General features: G+C 44.0%; 1 protein-coding gene across 1 annotated transcript in view; it reads left to right on the top strand.

Annotated features, from left to right (window-relative positions):
• PRKCQ (protein kinase C theta) overlaps positions 1–19,606 on the top strand; it is a 54,551-nt gene that overhangs the window by 7,146 nt on the left and 27,799 nt on the right. The window contains exons 2-7 of the mRNA XM_042052624.1: positions 8,832–9,230; positions 10,372–10,497; positions 15,784–15,983; positions 17,123–17,183; positions 18,820–18,982; positions 19,553–19,584. Of these exons, the coding sequence (XP_041908558.1) occupies positions 10,380–10,497; positions 15,784–15,983; positions 17,123–17,183; positions 18,820–18,982; positions 19,553–19,584 (574 nt within the window). The 5' untranslated portion in view covers positions 8,832–9,230; positions 10,372–10,379. The remainder of the gene's footprint in view (positions 1–8,831; positions 9,231–10,371; positions 10,498–15,783; positions 15,984–17,122; positions 17,184–18,819; positions 18,983–19,552; positions 19,585–19,606) is intronic.

The following is a 19,606-nucleotide window of genomic DNA, read 5'->3' as shown; positions in this document are numbered from 1 at the left end:
GACTTGTGAATGGGATTTGGACAAGGTCATACCCTACTTATCCGTGGAAAACAGAGGGACAAGCGCAGTTGTGGGAGTCACTGTTGCTTATCTTGAAGCACTGTGCACGTGCTGAGAGCTGAATTTACTCAGATTTTCCCCTCCCACCCTTACAGTAACAGTTTGCTATTTATGTTTTGATTTACAGCACAGGTGAAATAGTAAAGAACGTGCATCCTCCAGCTTCCGTTTTCAGCTCCCCTGTCCCTCCTCCCCCTCATGCCAGGGGAGGGTGTCAGAACAACTACAGACATTGTTATTAAAACAATTAAAACATTGTTTAAGTAAATAAAGAACTCCTGAAAACATCTCTTTTTCTCCTTGTCCCCCCAAACAATGCAAGGTGATTCTCTGCAATGTATTTTGTAGTGAAATTGGAAAGGATGGTGCTTTTACCAAATCTCTTCATTAGAAAATTCAATTATATAGACTCTGACAGTTTTTCCAGTTCCTAGTCATTAACATTGTCTTTCTGCCTTATTTATAGACCAGATTCAAACCCCAAGGAAAGTAAATAAAGGTTTCAGTGCATTTTGATTCGGTCTGTTGTACTTTGGCAGAGCTGTAAACCCTCCCGTCCTCAGCTTGTTTCTCTCTATCTGCAATACCTGTGTTAGCTCATGGGGGTTTCAATGCAGAAAAAACACCCATAAGCTGATCTCTGAATTTACTCAGCTTCTGGCAGGTGAGACCCCCCATGTGGGAGCCATCCCCTCTTGCCTCAGAAGCTGGGATGCCAGACAGACACCTCCACCTGAACCAGGCCTGGCTTCCCTCAGCCCTGGGGGGAAAGAGGCATTTGAGGCCACCAGGCATTTGACCCATTTTAGTCAGCAACATGGGGATAATGGAAATTGAAAACCCAGCAGGTTTCTTTCTTTCTGCTGTGTGTGAAGAGAGCCTGGGGTGAATAGTCCACATGCAAATGTGTATGGAGGAGGCAGGAGAGTGAATTTCTGATGCTGGGTGTCAGGGATTGGTTTCTTTGGGTGGAGAGGAGAGGGAAGGGGCCTTCAGTGTGTCACAGTTTGGGATTTTGTGAGTGTACCTGGACACCAAAGGGTGTGGCTGAGTCTTTCTCTGGCCTGTGGTGTGTGCAGGAGGAGGGACAGCACATTCCCTGTGCTCTGCACTGCTTAGCTGAGCTGGGACAGCGATGCTGAGGTGAAGCAGATTTTTGTCTGCATGTTCATGATTTAGCTTTTCTCACAGTGGGAAGATGAACTCATGAAGGTTTGCTTAAGCAGCCATATGGTGATATCAAAAAAACCAAACCAAAAAACCAGAAACTAAATTAGAAACTAAAACAGCAACAAAACATCCCCAAAACCTGATTTTCAGCACTTTGGGCAAAAATTAATTTTCTCTGTGTTTTATATTTCATTTTTCCACTCACTGTGTGTCCTATATCCCTCCCAGTCAGGGAGATAACTAAGGGCAGAAGCACAGAAAGAAACTGGTGGATAAATGATAAAGTTGATGTGAGTTCAATGGTGAGTGGAGTGGAAAGATATGGAGAGGTGGAAAGTCTCCCAGGAACTGATCTGGAGCTCTGACACTGAGAACAGGACACCAGACTATAAATGGGAAGAGGACTTTCAGCCTAACTGGAGCCAGACCTTCTTTATTTAAGTAGAAGTGCAGTTTTAAATTGAATATGACTGAAGAAGAGAAAATTATATATCAGAGTTTATTATAGGCGGTGGCTGGAGTCCAGAGGCACTGGGAGTGGGAAGGACATGGAAGCTGGAGTTGGGATGGTGTTGACAAGAGATGGCACAGATGTGGCACCTGAGATTGAGGGAAACAAACAAACAAACAAAAAAAATAATTGGGGGTGATTGTGGTGAAGCCATGGCAACAAAAATTGATGGAGCAGAGAATGAAGGCAGAAACTGTAGATCTGCCAGCACCTGCTTTGCAAAAGAAATATTTCCAATTTTAGTATATATTTATGTAATTAACAGAATAAACAGGAATCTGCAAAGGTGTGGGAAAAGCTGAATTACCTGAGATATTCCTGGTGCTGTTCATTGTAAAATGTGAGCTGGGTCAGGTGCTCACAGGGGCAGAGATTCCTGAAGACTTCCTGGGAGGATTTCAGGCAAGGAGGAGGCAGCTGAGGGCTGTGGACCAGAGCTGGGCTCGTGGTGTTGGGGTGCCTAAAATGAATTCTCTGGATGGTCAGACATCTTTTTGCAGTTCCTTTCTGCTGAGCCTGAGAGGAAACATCCAGTGCAGAGGAGTGAGGAGAAAACAGCGATTCTCTTTAAATAATGGCGCAAGATCTGGAGAAACGTGGGACAATCCTAGATCAAAACTAGTTTCCTAAAATACATAGAATCATAGAATAGTTTGGGTTGGAAGGGACCTTAAGGATCATCTCATTCCCACCTCCTGCCATGGGAAGGGACACCTTCCACTATCCCAGGTTGCTCAGTGCCCCATCCAGCCTGGCTTACATCTCCAAAGTCCATTTTGTCACATGGAAATTAGGTGTGCATGTCCAGTGTGGACTCCAGTTATGATCTGAGGTTTCTGAGGTAAATTTCCCCACTTTTTTGAGGAGTGGTAACACCAAGCACACAAGAAGCTTCACTGCTGACAGATGGCCAGACAGATACCACAAGGATGATGTGTAGACACAGTCTGCTGGGTGGCAGAGGGGTGACTGAAATGCTCTTTTCCAGCCCAACATTTCTGTAATCCAGGGTCCAAATACCCTGAGCAGATTTCTGGATTAAACAAAGACATTAAATACCTCTACTGCTGAATGAGGTTCATCACAGCATGAAACTGTGCCTGCAGAAGGAAGGATCTTCATAAGGCTGTACCCCTCCATGGGATTTTTCTTTCTGTTTCAGAGAAAGAAAGTAAAAAAATACGTGCAGATGCTGGCACTGGCAGGAAGTCAGTGCATTAAAAAACATCCTGGTACAAGACGATGAAGTATTTAAGGAACACTCCACCTGTGTCATTAAAAAAAGCACCAAAAACACCCAAAAAGCCATAGCAAGAAATCTATGAACCAGTGCCAAAATCATGCAGAAATACAGAAATTGCTGTGCTAATGAACAAGAGGAAAAAGGAGAGGACATATTGTAGCTACATCTCAGTTCAAGATACTTTTATTTCCCTTGTTACATCGAAAATCTCTTGAAAGAATTTTGTGTTCAGTGTTTGATAAACAGGGCGCTGCCACCTCTAGCTTGGTCTGTGTTTGTTAGGAGACAAAACCTGAAAATACAATATTAAAAATTATAAATAAGTACAGTAGGGATAAATACTTCAGAAACATTTCTTTTTAACTTGTGTGGCCCAGATCTTACAGAAATGAAGGAAAATAACCAGAAGCTTTCCAGGAAAATAAGGAAGCAAAATTGACAAGTTTCTCTTAATACGCTGGACCCCAAAAATGCAGAAAAAAAGAGAAAAGTTTTACAAAGGAGAGTAAACTGAATAGTTGGGCATTTTTTTAACAGTACAAGTGAGAAAAATTGTTTTGTTTCAGGACCAGACTTGACAAAAATTCATTAAATGTGAGGAAAAAAAGGGGTTTGGCCTGGCTTCAGGGACAGGGCCTGGAGGGTTTTAATCAAAATAAAGATTTGGTGGGTCTGCTCTGCTTCTCTTTCCATTTTGCAAGGAATTCATGTTGTCTGCAGGAAAACAAAAGGCATGTCCGAGAGAGATTCTTCTCTTTTTTGTAAGAAGCTGTGTCCTCCTTGATGAGCAAATTAAAAACTGCTCAGTGGTGTTCCTGTGCATTGGACCTTTTTTCCATTTCTAAGCAAATTCCAGAGTGGATGGTTTTGGTGTGAAGTCCTCACCCAGCTGTTTGTCACTGTCTTTCCAAGCTGTCATCACTGTTAGGCACGAATGCATCTGCTCCTGAGTCAAACCCTAAAATCTGGGTCCTTTTCACTGGATATCTGAACATCAGTGGTAGGACTGACCTTGGCCATCTTTGTGTAACCACAGGACCGAAACAGCAGCTCCAGGATGGGTTTGGCTTTATTTAAAATATTCTCTTTAGGATGGGAAGATGCACCCCTACAAATGTTTATATCTCCGTGCTGGGTGTTCTGGGAGCTGGGGTGGCAGCCCATATGTGCAGTGCAGTTGTCTCTGTACATCCATGTGAATCCACCCTTAATCTCTTCCCAGGCAGCCAGGCTAGGATTTCCCAGCCTCTTTGTCCCAGCCAAAGTGCAGTTGCTGCATGCCACCCCCACACATCATCATCATCATTCCTGCTTGGGACAGGCCCTCGCATCCCTGCCAGGTCAGTCAGACCAGGGGGTGGATGCAGCTGCAAACTCGCTGGTCAAGCAGAGAAAATAGAGGTTTCTTTTAGACAAATTTGCTCTAAAGAGACATCAGGCTGTGCTGGAAGAGATTGGGAAGTTGCAGTGTGACATGGGGTGAAAAGCTGAACCATATCCTTGGGCACAGCCTGTGTTTATGTCATGTTGAAGGAATTGTTATGAGGAGACCTAAGGGGATAGCAAAGCACAATTTCTCTGTTTTTAAGGCCCAGCTATACATGTGTCTGCCAGAAAGGTTAAGGATTCCATCCTAGAGTCCACGGATGAATGTAGTGACCACTGGCATTCTCAACAGCTCTTTCCTGCAATTCCCCAGTGGGATGGACACCAACCCTTCCACAGCTGTAAATCTGTTCACCTGTATTCACTCCACTGCAGTTTAATCATGTTTAAGATCTGAAAATAGACCTGAGGCTCTGGCCTTGCCTTGTGCCTCACAAATGCAACAAAAGAAACCCCTGAGCTCAGCAGAGTCCAAATAGAATTTGTAGGGTATATATAGGAGAAAGGTCTTGTTATCAATACACACCACTTGTTCCAAACACAGCTTCACAAGACATCCCAGGGGGGTTTTTAAGAGAAACACCCATCCCTGTGCCTGCCACTGGTCCTAGAAAAGCCTGAAAGCCTCAATTTCCAGAGGGCAAAGTAATGCTTTGCCCAGCCCTCTGTGTCTGCAAGTGATGGGAAAGGGTCTGTGTGGGAAGCGTCACCTCACTTTTGAAATCAAGTGGTTCCAGGAAGTTCTGGGAGGCTCTTTAGTTGCATGGAGTCTGGTATTGTCCCAGTCCCATCAGAGACTACTGGTCCTGGCTTGCCTCCCCCTCTCCCTTCTCCACCTTTGTGAGATGTTGATGGGGTGGCTGACTGTGGAGAGAGTGAAAATTAAATGGCTCTGCAAATTCCCCTCTTTTTCCTCCTCTGATCCACATCCTTGTCAAAGGAAAGTGAGATATGCTGGGTGGCACCCAGAGAGGTTCTGAACTTCCTCCTTCATGAGCAGGCTGGTTTGAGCTCCTTTGAAATAACAGCTGATATGGGCACCCAAAATGAGTCACTCAGGGGAGTTATTTACATCCCCATTCCCTCCTGTTTGGTCTGTAGGATGTGAGGAGTCCAGGAACAGAGAGAGGGACTTCAGCCATCACTGCTGGTGTTCAGTGTTGGTCCTGAAAGCTGCAGGAAGGCCTTGAGGTGTGTTATGCTCATGTGCATGTCTCCACCAGCCTTACAAACAGAACTCTGCAGGGTCAGGACCTGCCTCTTTTGCTGGGAGATGCCTTGGAAAGGGGGTGAAAGAAAGTTCATACCCTCCAGCTATAACTCCTGGATCCTTTCCCTCTCAGTGATACTGATCTGAAGATTATGAACTCGTTTTGCAAGCACAGTTTTGCCTCAAAAAAAGAGAGAGAGCTGGAAATGTTCCCTCTGACCTCGAGAAAATGAGTTTGATGACATTAGGAAAGCAGCATCTCAAACCCAGAAATCTTTCCCTTTTCATTTGGCCCTTGTTCAGTAAATTGCCATCTTTACTGTGTCCTACATGCATCCATTTTCAGTCAGTGAGAGGCAAAAGCACAAATCCCACCACAGGCAGCTGTCCTCCACCCAGATCTTCCGCTGACTGGGACCAGGAGCTCATTTCTTCCTCTCTACTTAACCACAATTGATTAAGGATGTTAAGGAGCTTATTACTTCCTAATATCATCTGAGAATGATTTCCATATTTTGCATTATTCTCCAGAGTGGGCAGAGCTCTCCTGTTCCAGCAAAGTGGGGTGCAGCATTGCTGAACCCCAATTGCACCGTATTTAATGTTTCTCTGGAGGAGAGGTTGCAGGTGGCCTCTTACAGAAAGCTGCTTTTCATCCTTGGTTTTCAGATACCTCACAGTATCCTTTCCACTGGGAAATTAAGCAGACAGTCTCCATATCCACTGCAGCTGTTTCTGGTGTTAAATTAAACTGCTGCTATTACAGCGAGCCGTGCTGGAGCTGAGTTGTGTTGTTCCTTAATTGGTTATGGCCGTGGATGCCAGCCAAGTAGCAGTTTGCTGGATATCTGACCTGGAAAACAGATGTTTGGGCCAAAGCCAAGGTGGTTTCAGGAAAGACAGTGGGAGAGAAGCAGGAAACCAGTTATCTGTCTGATTTATTAGGCAGGGTAAAGAAAACCACCCCAGGGCAGAGTGCTCACATGAGGCTGGTACAGCAGTAAACTCTGGTTTTAGCAAGCTCGAGCCAGCCTTTGCAAGGCTTATAAGGGCAGCTGTTGGTTTACCAGTGCTGACTCTCAGTGTGCCAAACCTATGTGCTTTGCAGCTGGTGGAAAATTCTCACCTGTTTGCTGGAGGCTGCAGAGCATCTCCTGCCATAAATTGGTTTATGTGAAGTCCCAGCACAAGTCTTTTAGATTTGATACATTGAAGGGATCTATTGAAGTTTTAATGGCTTGAGGAATCTGGTCAAAACCAGCTCTTAGAGTGAAGGTGCTTCATGTGAACAGATCATACCCAGGTATTCCCATTTACTCTCGAAGGAGGGAAATCTTGCATTGGTGTTTCCAGCTCAGGATCTGAGGGTGCCAATTTCCCTCTGTTCCTCTCTCAGGAGCCCAGGTGACTGCCTGGGGATGCAGATGCTGTAGACATCTGGGTCTTGGTGAGATCTACCCCACTGTGTCTTCACAGAACCACAGGCTGCTTGAGCTTTGGAGTGACCTCTTCTTGTCCCCCTCTCCTGTCCAAGCAGGGACACCAGAAGCTGCCCTGGGTCATGCCCAGATGGCTTTTGAATATCTTCAAAAATGAAGACTCCACGTCATCTGTGGACCTGATCAGGAAGTGCTTGATTGCACAGAGCCAAAATGAAGCGTTGCACTGGAGGGGAGGGAGGGAACATCCAGCATTTAAGACGAAGGAAAGTTTTAAATGTCACTGTTCAGGGAGCTGATCCACAGACCTGAACTGATGTCTTGTAGCACATCCAAGCAGTGATTTCTGGAGCAGTGATATGAGTATTTAGCAGGACAAGAGGCTTTCACAGTTCTAACTATGTTGTGAATTCATTGATTTAATTGAAGTGTGATGAATTCTAGCCCTAATTTTATTTCTTTTGTACCTGAGTCAATAGTGTCACCACATTTTATTGCTGAGGAGCCATCAAAAGAACTTTGGATTCTTTTAGCAACACTTGTGTTCTTAGATGCCCAACATATTGATTATAATTATGACAGCCACTCTGAGCTTTTAAAGGTGAATTTTGAAAGTCCTGGTAAGGGAATGCTTAACCCTTTGCACTTCCTCCTGCTCCTGCCTGTGGAACAACAGGATCCTAAAGCAAAAAGTGTAGGAACTGGGGAATTGGAAGAGGATCATAATCTTCTCTTGTCCAGCAGTGACCAAAATTGGTGGAGTATGGTAGAGGCAGAGAGGACATTTCTGTTCACACACACAGGTACAATGAAGATATTTTAGCTGTTGGCTTTAGTCTTTGGCCATCTTTAGCTTTCCACACTGATGCTACAGAACATACAACTCCTTGGATTTCTCTTCTGCTGCTGGAGACCCTTTGATTTGTTTTTCCTTTTGTCTTTAGACTAAGTAAGCTTCTTATTTTTTGAAACAAAGAAAATGTCTAAATAATAATAAATGTCTGCATCACACAGAGAGGGGAAAAATATGTCTATACTTTCTTTTTTTTTTCTGATGAAGAGATTTTTCCCTTCTTGATCAGGTTTCTCTGCTTCTCACAGTTGAGGCAGACATTTTAGCCTTTTCTTGCCATGGAGCACTCATAAACCACTCACCGTATTTCTCTGCAGTGCCACAGGTCTACCTGTGTTTGAGGATCTATCTAAATGCAAAGGGCTCTCCAAAGCAGCTTTGTCAGGCACTTGGCTAATGTGAAACATCCTTCAAGATGCTGCCCTCATCCAGGGGAGACCAAGATCATCCTAATCTCCTATACCCAGCCCCAAGCGGTGCTTTGCCTTCCCCATCAGCTTCTGGAAATTTGCAGAAGTGCTGATGTTTTCCTAGTGGAGGGCAATGCCACATGCAGAGGTCCATGACCTGTGCATTCCTAGGGATACACAATGGACATGAGCCACAGGATATTTTTCTCTTTCTCTGCCCCATCCATCCAAGTTGGTTTATGACTTTTTGCTGTTTTCCTGAAAACTCAGCCCAGTTGTTGGCTAACACACCCAGGAGCTCAAATGGGAACAAGAGTCTTCAGATACTGTTTATTGTATAAACAGGCCTTATATAGGGTAGCAAATTCAGGGAAACCTCCTGGGAAGGCAAAATCTCTGTCAGAGAACATGGACAGTTGTCTTCTTGAGCCATCTGTGTCGGAAAGTGTTGGAATGTGAGTGCTCAGTGCTTGTGAATACTCAGCCAGAAGAGCTGGTGTTCCAGTCCCAGCAATAACTGCATCTGTTTGTCTTTGTTTTATAAAACAGGAGGAAGGAGAAGATCCCATCAGATCCAGGATACAAGTGGAACAGCAACCTGCTGTGACCTGGCCATGCGCTGATTGGAAGTTGTTCTGGGTTTTGTAGCGGCCCCAAACTTTTGTACAAGGGGCTGATGGAAACTCATCCCTCCACACTGCTGGGGAAGAGAGAAGACACTCAAGCAAAGGGCTACATCTTGGTTCCTCAAGATTTCCTCTCCCCTTGATGGTTTTGCCTCCTGTCTCCTCAAACAGAAAGGCAGGTTTTGAAGTGAACCCGGCCAGAGGAGCAGTTACCCTCATTCTTTCAGCTGAGAAAGTCCTTTCCATGTTGTCCACAACTGTGATGAAAAGAGAAGCTCCTCTCCGAGACTGAACTTATCCGTCAGAAAAGTACCATTTACAGGTAAGAAAATGCTATTCCCAGCAAAGAACCTGGAACATCTTCCATGTGAGGCCAGAGAAGCATCCCTTCAGAGAGATCATTTTTGTGTGTAAAATGCAGAAGAGACTTGGCTGCATCCCACACCACGAGTCATTCAGCCTTTTGCTGTTGTGCTTGAACAGTGTGTCATTGTCAATATATTTGGCAGATAACAGCTGGTGATAGCACTGATGTCCTTTAACTCTGGTGGTCCAAGGCAGACATCTGCAGCCGAGTTCAAAGTGCCTCTTGCTCCCCATTGACAGGAAGAGAAGCCAGGAATGACAAGCTCAGATGATGAGACAAAAGTTGGGTAGCAAATCTCAGTTTTGGGCCCAGATGGTGCAATGATGGGCACTAGCTACTGCAGTTAATAATTTCTGGTTTCACTAAATCTTCTCTCTGAAGGCTTTGAAAGACCTTGCAGAGAAAATTCTGTAGTGTTTAAACCCAAAGGTTTTGCAGTGTTTCCTGGCATCTTCATTTTATTTGTTTCTCTTTTCCGCTGCTTAAAATAATCCCAAGGTGCTGTTTTTTCTGGTGGGGTATTTTGTTTCACTGTCTATACAGTGTGGTTCATAGGAGCTGAACTTTCTCTTTATAGCTTGTGAATATTGTTCAGCACCCAGGAATGCCCGAGAACCTTTCCATGCTGTATATAAATAGTGCACAGCTATTTCACAGTTTCATGTTCAGCTTGCAGGCTTCCAACAGTATTCCCAAACCCCTCTCTATTCCTGTAGCATTCAGGTTCTTGATGTGACTCAACACAAATTACAGCAGAGGTTTATCCCAAGCCAAGAAAGCTCTGATTTGACTCCTGTGCATTGTCATCCTCGTTCCTGACGGTCAGCGTGAAGTCATCAGTGCTCAGAGCTGCTCTTGTGGGTTTTTCCAGCCCTGTGATGAGTTCAGCTCCGTGGTTAAGGCGACAGCTGAGTTTCACTACCTTGGGCACATCCAGCAGCGCTGGGTCAGTCCGTGGAAGGAAGTCAGAGAGGCTCCAGCTGGATGGATAACTAGCGGCCGGCGTCCCGCTGTCCGACGGAGATAAGGGGCTGGTTAAAACCAGGAGAATTTTTAGACTCTCTCCCAAGTGTCGCCTGTCTTTTGTTTGGCACAGGACTTGTCATGTCTCCCTTCCTGCGTATTGGTTTGTCCAACTATGACAGTGGCCCTTACCTGCCATCCCAGGGGGAGGTGATTAACCCCTACTGTGCTGTGATGGTTAAAGAAGCCGTGGAGTCAGGTAAGTGGGGATGGGTTGAATGTGGATGGGGGCTTTTATAAGTCATGTCTATGCTTTTCTGTGTCATTTCATGTGTGTAGGTAACATGCTGGTAAACCATAGAATGAACCATGAAATAGGTTGGCTCGGAAGGGACCTCAAAGATCATCCAGTTCCAACCCCACTTTATAAGGGTTCGTGAAGTCCTTTTTGTGTTCCAGCACAGTGGAAGTTTGGGTTTGGCGTGGTCTGCAAGGCAATCTGATTTTAAGAGAATGCCCAACAAATCCATGTCTTCAGTTTGAGTTTATTATCAGCTACATTACAAGCCCCAGCATGTGACAAGGCAGATGAGCTGAGCTGTATTTGGTTTCACCCTTCCACGAGCAGTTGTTGGTTTTTCAGTGGGACTCCAGACAGGTGAAATCTGAGTGTCCTAAAATATTCTGGCAGGGCCATCTTTGTTAATCACATTTTTCGTGGGGGAGAACTGACAGGCCCAGCCACCTCCATAATTTAAAAAAAAAGGCACTAAAACAGTCCAGTCTTTGCAGGGAGAGTTAATTTCTCTGTGTAATTGCTGTGCTGTGTAAAAAGTTTGAAAATGAAACCTCCTGAGAAGCTGCTTGCTGTGTCTGGATCTATGGATTGTTTCACATTTTTCCCGATTCTCATCAGGACACTGATGAGTCCTCCTTCAGAAAACATTTATTATATGTCTTATGCATGAAAATAATTCCATTGAAAGGGTGGAAAGTTCCCCAGTTGTGCTTTTGAAGAATCATGAAGAGCAAGACCTTCAGTGTTAGGGAATTACTCATGTTGGCTGATGTTTAGCTTAAATCTTTGATAAATTTCTAATTTTCCTGCTGTGATTCTTTGAAAAATAAAATCCACTCAGAAATCCCTATTTATTGAGAATCTCTATGACTCTAATCCCCAGAGAATGTTAAAGTAGTTTAAAAAAATTAGAATTTTAAAATAGTTCAGTATTTCACTGGGGTTCATTTTTTGTTTAAGAGTCAGCATTTATCACACTGAACTTTGTCTTGCCTTAGATGATACTTAAAATAATAATGGAAGATGTGGTGAATAGTAAATTCAAAAGGAAAGAAAATACTACATGACAAGATATCCCAAAGATCTCACTTTTATCAGAAAATACGTTCTATTTTAGCTCTGTGCAGAGCTTGGCTGTTTGCTTTAATGAGGCTTTTGAAAGCCATAACTCAAATTGAAATCTGTGTCAGTTCGAAAGTGAATAAAATCAATTTGGTCAGAACAGACCTATATTTATTTGTCTGACACAGAGCTGAAAGTGTTTTCTGGTATCCAACAAACACAAAAGTACTTTCTAAGGGATATAATTTTTGTGCTCCTCAGAGTCAAGGATCATAATTATTATAATAATTAGAATTATTTTAATTATTACTCTAATAATTGTAATTATTGTAATTATCATTATAATAAATACCAAGAAGAAATTAAAAATTGTGTTTGATGGAACCTTTCTCCATTAGCGAGGACTGAACATAGGAAAAGTGACATTCTGCTATTAGGAGATTTCTGTTTGCTGGGATGTAATTTCATCTGCTTACTGTTAAGACCGTGGTGGGACAACCAGAGGGACACATCAGTGAAACTCTTGGGACAGGTTCACCTCAGACTCCCCTCCGAGGGTGGGCTGAAGCACCCTTGGGAGGTGTTAATCTGCTGCTGCTGGAGGGTGTTTAAATGTGTGGATGGCCAACTTTACCTTAAGGGGACTCAGGAAAGTGAGGCCACCACAGGATCCATCTGCCCTATAATTCCTGGATGTTGATGTCTGTGCAATCCCAGCCTGAGGAACACATCCATGATGAGTGTGGTGAATCACACCTTGGAAAAGCCCCGTGCTCTCCCCTGACCAGACAGACCAACCAGAGGTCCGTGTCTGACGTATGAGCCTGACTGTAAATGCCAGGAATGCTCTCAACATGACCATTCCAAGGAGCTGTCATGCTCTAACAGGCTTCAAGAAGGCAAAAGGTCTCCAGACAAACATTAGCTGAACATATTTGAGGTAGAATCATGGAATCATTAAGGTTGGGAAAGACCTCTAAGACCATCAAGTCCAGCTGTTAATCCAACACTGCCAGTTCCACCACTAAACTGTGTCTTATCCCTGCTTCATGATTTTATTTTTTGGCCATAGTTTGTTCTCCAACTCCCTGATTTGACAAAGCACTTGCTACTCAGTTGTAATGGGATTAAAAAAAAAAAAAAACAAAAACATATATATATATATATACTGGTTCTTTGATATGCAAATTTTGGCTAAAATTTTAGCATGACCAAGAAGTAGGAGTGGATCAGCTGCACAGCTGGTGTGAGATGCAAATCATCCTGACCACCAGCCTTTTGCTCTGACACTTGGCCATTAAAATGTTTTTCAGGGCAAAAATGATTACTGAGCATGGCAGGACAAGTCTAAGTGTCCATGGCCAGGTTGGATGGGGCTTGGAGCAACCTGGTCTGGTGGAAGGTGTCCCTGCCATGGCAGGAGGATGGAACTGGATGGTTTTTAAGGTCTCTTCCAACCTAAACCAAGCTGTGGTTCTATGTTTAGCATTGGCAAAGTGTGGGGATTTTTGGTTTTGGATTTTTTTTGCTTGGTTGGGTGTGTTTTTGCAAACAGAACAGTGGTAGATGATAAATGTGTTTGGTTTCCAAAAACAGGGAGTTTGACTTTGGGTTCATGCCAAAGGCTGTCTCTTGTTGACCAGACATAACGAAAAAGTCATTGGTACAGAGGTTCCCAGGGATCTGGGAGTGATGAGCATCATCTGTGGACACAGGGATGTCACAGCAAGATCACCCCAAAGAATTTCAGAAGTTCTGGATAGATCTTGGGCAGCCTTTTAGATTTTTCCACTTGCTTATTTTGTAAAAGGGACCCTGGCACATCATAGTACAATCTTTAAAAAAAACAACCCGAAACAAATAAAAAACAAACCACACCTCCATACAGTTGGAAGTGTTACAGCAATTTATAATTGATGACAAAATATTTCAGACATTATATGTGCCTCTCAGATATAAAAAGAGTCTGCCCTTTAAAAGTGGCTTCTGCCTTCACAAGCCACCTGGCCAGGTGCCATTTTGCCACCTGCCTTGGTGACATTTGCTTCATGGAAGGTCCTGCTCCGTGTTTGAACTCAGCAAAGCCTCCAGGAAAAGCACTCCCAGCTACAGTGGAAGCTGCTCCCTGGGAAAGACAGTTGCTATTTCATTTTTCAGGAGCCCGGGGTTAGATTAATCCCTGGCAGAATTCCACAGCCATCAGCGGGGATGCAGCAGGGGTGATTGTCTGATCCCATATATCGGGCAGTTCATTCACATTGCAGGGTTTGTTTATTTAAGCCTGGTGTTCTGGAGTGCAATGCAAACGAAAGCACTTGTTTTGCAAGTGCTGTGCTTCACATCTGTGGTTTTTTCACTGATGCACCAAAGAAATAATGGTCCCTTACTGAGACTTCTGTTTTCTGGGATGCTGGGAAGTTTATGTCTCATTTTTGTCTCTGATTTTTTATGCTTTTTGTTGAAAGAGTGTGTTGGATATATATTTGCAAGCTTGATGGGAATGAATTAAGTCTGAAGACAATGAGCTCAGTATAGGATTGCCTCAATCTGCCTATATGAAAACTCAGCCTCGTGACAGAGGTGGATTCACCTTAGACTGAGGTGCTCTGAGCTTTGGGGAAATCGAATTTGTGCCTAAAATTCAGCTGCACAACTGCTTATCACACCAGGCAGGAGGTTGAGAAGTTGTTTTGCGCTGCAGGAATGATCTGGGAATCAGATCATTTGTCCCAGGGAAATAGTGGAGGCACCATCCCTGAAAGTGTTCAAAACCTGAGTAGATGTGGCCCTAGATGATGTGGTTTAGTGGACAAGGTGGGTTTTGGGTGAAGATTGGACTTGGTGATCTCGGAGGTCTTTTCCAACTTTAATGATTCAACAATCTCCGCTCAATTTGTGATGCAGACCAGTGCTGATGGTCAGAGCTTAAATCGAGTTTACATGATGGGACCAAATGCAGAACTGCTTTGTGTGAGCCAGGTGTGGTGTCATGGGGTGGAATTTCAGCCAGCCAGTGCTGATTGCAGGATGCTGTCCTCAGGAAGCTGCACCTCAAATCAGTCTAGTGAGTGTGGCTTATGTAGAAGCTCTGGCAGCCATTTCTCCATGTACAGAGTGGTCAAGGGAGATTTTTGGTATAATCTCACGGCCCTGATATTTGTTCTTTCCTCAGTAAACATTCTCTCATTTCCTGAGGTGAATATCACATAATTGGGAATCACTGTTGCCTTTCTTTTCCTTCTCTCCTGTTTTCCATAACATTGGAGCATATTTGCCAGTTTTAATCTATCCTGAAGGTGTGGCACAAGCCTCAGATATCCTGGAGTTCCTGCCTGTGTAAATCAAAGCTGAGCAGAGGGAAGAAACCTGAATTAGTCCTCTCATAGAGGGAAAAATATTCTTCAGCACATGTCACCTTCCAGGCTATCAGCTGCATATTCTTTTCCAGCTGTGTGAGAGGAGGGAAGTGCTGGGATTACTGGACATAGGAGCAGGGTCTTTAGACGGGGGTCACAGGTCTCCTGCTTTTTTCTCTTATTCCTTCAGCTTCAGCATTTGATGGGTTGAACATTTGCAGAGGGTAATTGTGATATAGAATTTACCTTGAGTAAGCATCCAATACTTTTATGGGGCTGTATGGAGTAAAACTGGCTCTGTGAGATAAATAAATCTGGCTGAGACTCTTTTCAGAGAGACCCAATTAGAGAGAACCCTCTGCAAGCCTCAGAGATGCCCATTCTTTTACCCATCAACATTTTAAGATGCTGTGAGGGAAGAGGAATTAAAACATCAGGGGAAGTTTGCTTCGTTGAAAACTCTACATCCCTGTGGGGTGGTTGCAGGTCTGCAAGACAGTTCATGTTTTAACACCCCTTAGTTGGCTACTGGGCTGGGCATGTGCTCCAGCAGAACCTTAATCCCAAAGTGCACCCAGCTTTTTGGGGGTCTGAAGCAAACCTGTCTCATTTTGCAGTGCCTTGGGACAGAGGATGAACAAGGTGGCTGTCTGGGATGAGATTCACCTGATTAGAAGTGCATATTTATGGTGTTGGAGTCTGCATTAGAGATCTCTTCTACGGAGCTGACGGAGTCTAGGGTGGAAATTACATTTTTTTAGGGTAGATGTCTGTATTTGGTAACATGAACTGTCCTCACTCCATGGATTTGTATTCTCCCTCTTGACAGAGAATGGCCAAGTGTACGTGCAGAAGAAGCCCACCATGTATCCACCCTGGAACAGCACTTTTGATGCCCACATCAACAACGGCCGGGTCATGCACATCGTGGTCAAGGACAAAAGCGCTGAAATGGTCTCAGAGACCACGGTGGAGCTCAAGGTGCTGGCAGAGAGGTGCAAAAAGAGCAATGGGAAGACAGAGATATGGGTGAGCATCGCTGTCCTCTCCTGCAGGATATGCTGGGGAGCTGCTGCAGGGTAAGGGGATGCCTTGTGTCCGTGCCAGGCTGTGGCTGTCACCAGCAGGACAGCAGGGACTGGCTGCCACCCAAGGAATAATGTTTTGAGACTACTTGGGTGTGACTTGAGGGAGAGACTTGTCAGAAGAGAAGAGCTTGGCACTTTTATTTTACCTGCTGCTGCTGTGTTGAAATGTGCCCTGCGCTAGTGAGGATCCTGCTTCAGGTGAGCTGTGCCCACAAATTAATCTTTGCTGAGGAGACTCACTGGGAACAAGTGGTAGTATGAGTGGCTGAACATGAGTTATTTTATTCTCTCTGGGGAAACAGCTTTAAAAATTTAATCTAATGTCAAGTAGCTGATTCACAGCTGCCTGAGTTCAGTTATGTCAGAGCAACTCCTTAAAAATCACTGAAGTTACGGTGGAGTAAATTTGAACAGTCTTCACAAGAGTGCTAAACGTAAGGTTGTGTTGCCTGGCAGTCCAAGCAAGAAAGATCTTGACAGAAGTCTTTAAAATGTAGTATCCAGTTTATACGTAGTCCAGTGGATTCAGATTTCCAAAAGCAGTTACGGATAACGAGTCAGGTAGGTGGGAATTGCCAAGTCCAGTGGGAAGGCCCCTAAAAAAATGCCTGAGTAAGCTTGTAGCATCCCTCACGTTGACTGTAAAGAAGTTAGACTTGCAGAACTGAGTGCCTAAAAGATTTCAGCATCAGCTGTCTGAAGCTGGCTGGGTTTTCTGAAGTGCTCCCACTTTCCTCTTGCAGGGTCCATTGGGAACAAGTTTTCTCTATAGATAGTACTGGTGCTAATCTGGTGTCTCAAAACTGCCTACATCTTCTGTGGTTTAATCACATTCATCTCTCCTATCATGCTGCTCTGCTTGTTTGATATGAGGTGATCAGCCCTCCTCTCTCTGCAGTTGCTCCTACCCTGCCTTGTTGCCTCACATGGGTATGAGCAACCCAAAAATCAGCATTCATTGCTGTTCATCAGTTCCCACTGGGAAAAGGAGATCGCTTGAAAGTCATCTGAAATGATTTTTCCTTCTCTGAGTGACTATTTAATGGACTTTTTTTCTTGTTTTTCACTTATCTCAACCAGCTAGAACTGAAACCTCAAGGGCGAATGCTGATGAATGCAAGATACTTCCTGGAAATAAGTGGCAAGTGATTGTGTTTGTTAATTTATAGCTGTGATTTCTGGGCTGTGGGGAAGATGTGGTGTCTTCACTAAAAGCAGTGCCTATGTTATTACTGACTGCTCCCTAACAACAGACATAACTATTTGAAACAAAAACTCCAGAAAAGTCATTTTTATTGTGTGGTGGGGATGAAGACTGACTATTCTTCTGTGATTTGCAAGGCCGAGTTTTGGCTGGTTTACCACTAAATGGCAGATATTCCCATTATGCTAAACAAGACAGAACAGATACATAAGAAGCTGGCTTCCTCTGAAATCACTGTACTTTATGTACTACAAGAAATACACTGAGGGGCTGGAGTGAGTCCAGGGAAGGGAACGGAGCTGGGAAGGGGCTGGAGTGGCTGAGGGAGCTGGAAAGGGGCTCAGGCTGGAGCAAAGGAGGCTCCAGGGGGACCTTGTGGCTCTGCACAAGTCCCTGACAGGAGGGGGCAGCCGGGGGGGTCGGGCTCTGCTCCCAGGGAACAGGGACAGGAGAGAGGGAACAGCCTCAGGCTGGGCCAGGGGAGGCTCAGGGTGGATATTAGGGAAAATTTCTCATGGAAAGGGCTGCATTTTGCTTTGTTGAAGAAATGGATTGAATCCAAATGCTTGCTCTTATTCTCCCATTTTCATTGCCAAAATTCTCATACCCTCAGGTGGAGGGTGAAGCTGTGAGGTGCAGATGTCTGGAAGGATCTTCCATTTAGAGAAACAGAGAAGCACTGAAAGCAGCCATGGCCATGCTGATATTTTCTGAACCGTCCCTCCCTTTAATATAGACTGGACTGCTGTTGTCTACTTGTGTGTTATAAGGTGTCAGAGAGGCCAAAGCATGGAAAATTCAAGTTGTGCTTCTATTGCAAATACCGAGATCAGCATCAGATCACACAGAGGGCCAGTTGCCACAGATTACTTTTGTGACTTGCTGTGCAATGCAGGAGTGAAACAAAGCAGAGATTGATTTCCTGTGTGAATCTCAGATTTGTAGGCACAAGCGTGTCTAGAAGTGCAGGAGTTCATGTGAAGTCAGAAGTGGTTTGTTTGCTGCTCCAAAAAGCTTAAAGGTGAGCTGTGAATAACAGCAAGGGCACAGCAAACAGCAAAGCAAGTGTTGGCATGGGAAAATAACAAGAAGAATATCCTAGAGACCTCAATATCTGCTTATTGACACACATGTATATGGACACAGAAAGGATTCTGTTAAATACCCATATATATATGTATGTATACACGTGTGTTTGTGTCCATATATCAGTAATTATTAATTTTTATGTAATTTCACCTTTTTTAGGCATGCTTCTTCGGTGCCATACAAAGTTAAAGTTTAATGTTTAAACTATCTCTCCTTGGGAAATTTTTGTTCTACATTTCAAAAACAGCACTATGAATAGCCAAGAGAGCTCAGAGTCCCAAGTCTAAAGACATTTTAGTGTAGGAATGGTGGATAAAAACCATCCAAATGAGACTTGTGTGGGTTTCATAACATTATATTTCTTTAAGTAGTCATTCCCATGACTGAATCATCAGCTTCAGTCATGTAGTGTTTGGGCAACTGCATTTTCTCAAGGCACCTGATCAGGACAGGGTATGCTTAAATATCTTTCCTCTCCTACCAGATGCAAAGGACCTGGCTGACTGTGAGACTGAAGGCTTCTTCTCCTTGCACCAGCGCAGGGGAGCCATCAAACAGGCCAAAATCCACAATGTCAAGTGTCACGAGTTCACAGCCACCTTCTTTCCACAACCCACCTTCTGCTCTGTGTGTCACGAGTTTGTATGGTAAATGAAAATGGATCCATGCTGCTTCTCCTTTTAACCCTAGGAACCAGTTCTAGTGTCAGTGTGGCACTTGGGAACATGGTTTAGTGTTGGACTTGGCAGATCTGGGTTAATGGTTGGACTTGATTTTTTCCAACCTAAAGATTCTGTAATTCCCTGATGAATATCTGTGCTCCTGCTGTAGGACCCCTGACACCTTATGTGCAGAGTTATTGCACCAATTCAAGGATGTGGTTTGCAGCTGTAATTCCAACTGTGAAAATTCCCATCATTTTTTAATTTATTATTTACAAGTATTTTTGGGTTTGGCCAAATGCACAGGCATTTCTCATCGGTCCAGTTTGCTGTTTGGATATTGTGAAACTCAGAATGTGAATGTGTGCTGAAAAGGCTGTGAGAACAGAGAATCACTCCACCATTAGACTGAATGAAGATAATGAAATTAAATAAGCTCTGCAAAGAACGATAAAAAGCAGAGCAATTTTATTCTCTTTCTTTTGTAAATGCTGATCTTTCTTCTGCTGAGGCATTCAGACAACTCAGAATTAACCACTTCTCTGTTTATTTCAGGGGTCTGAATAAACAAGGCTATCAATGCAGACGTAAGAAACTTTTTTTTATTTT

The sequence above is a fragment of the Corvus kubaryi genome, unplaced genomic scaffold (genome assembly GCF_017639235.1).
Source record: "Corvus kubaryi isolate FWS band 111438036 unplaced genomic scaffold, C.kubaryi_AGA036_p1.0 135, whole genome shotgun sequence".
NCBI classification, from domain to species: domain Eukaryota; kingdom Metazoa; phylum Chordata; class Aves; order Passeriformes; family Corvidae; genus Corvus; species Corvus kubaryi.
Note: the sequence above shows the minus strand (reverse complement) of the source record. Positions and strands in the feature narration are given on the sequence as shown.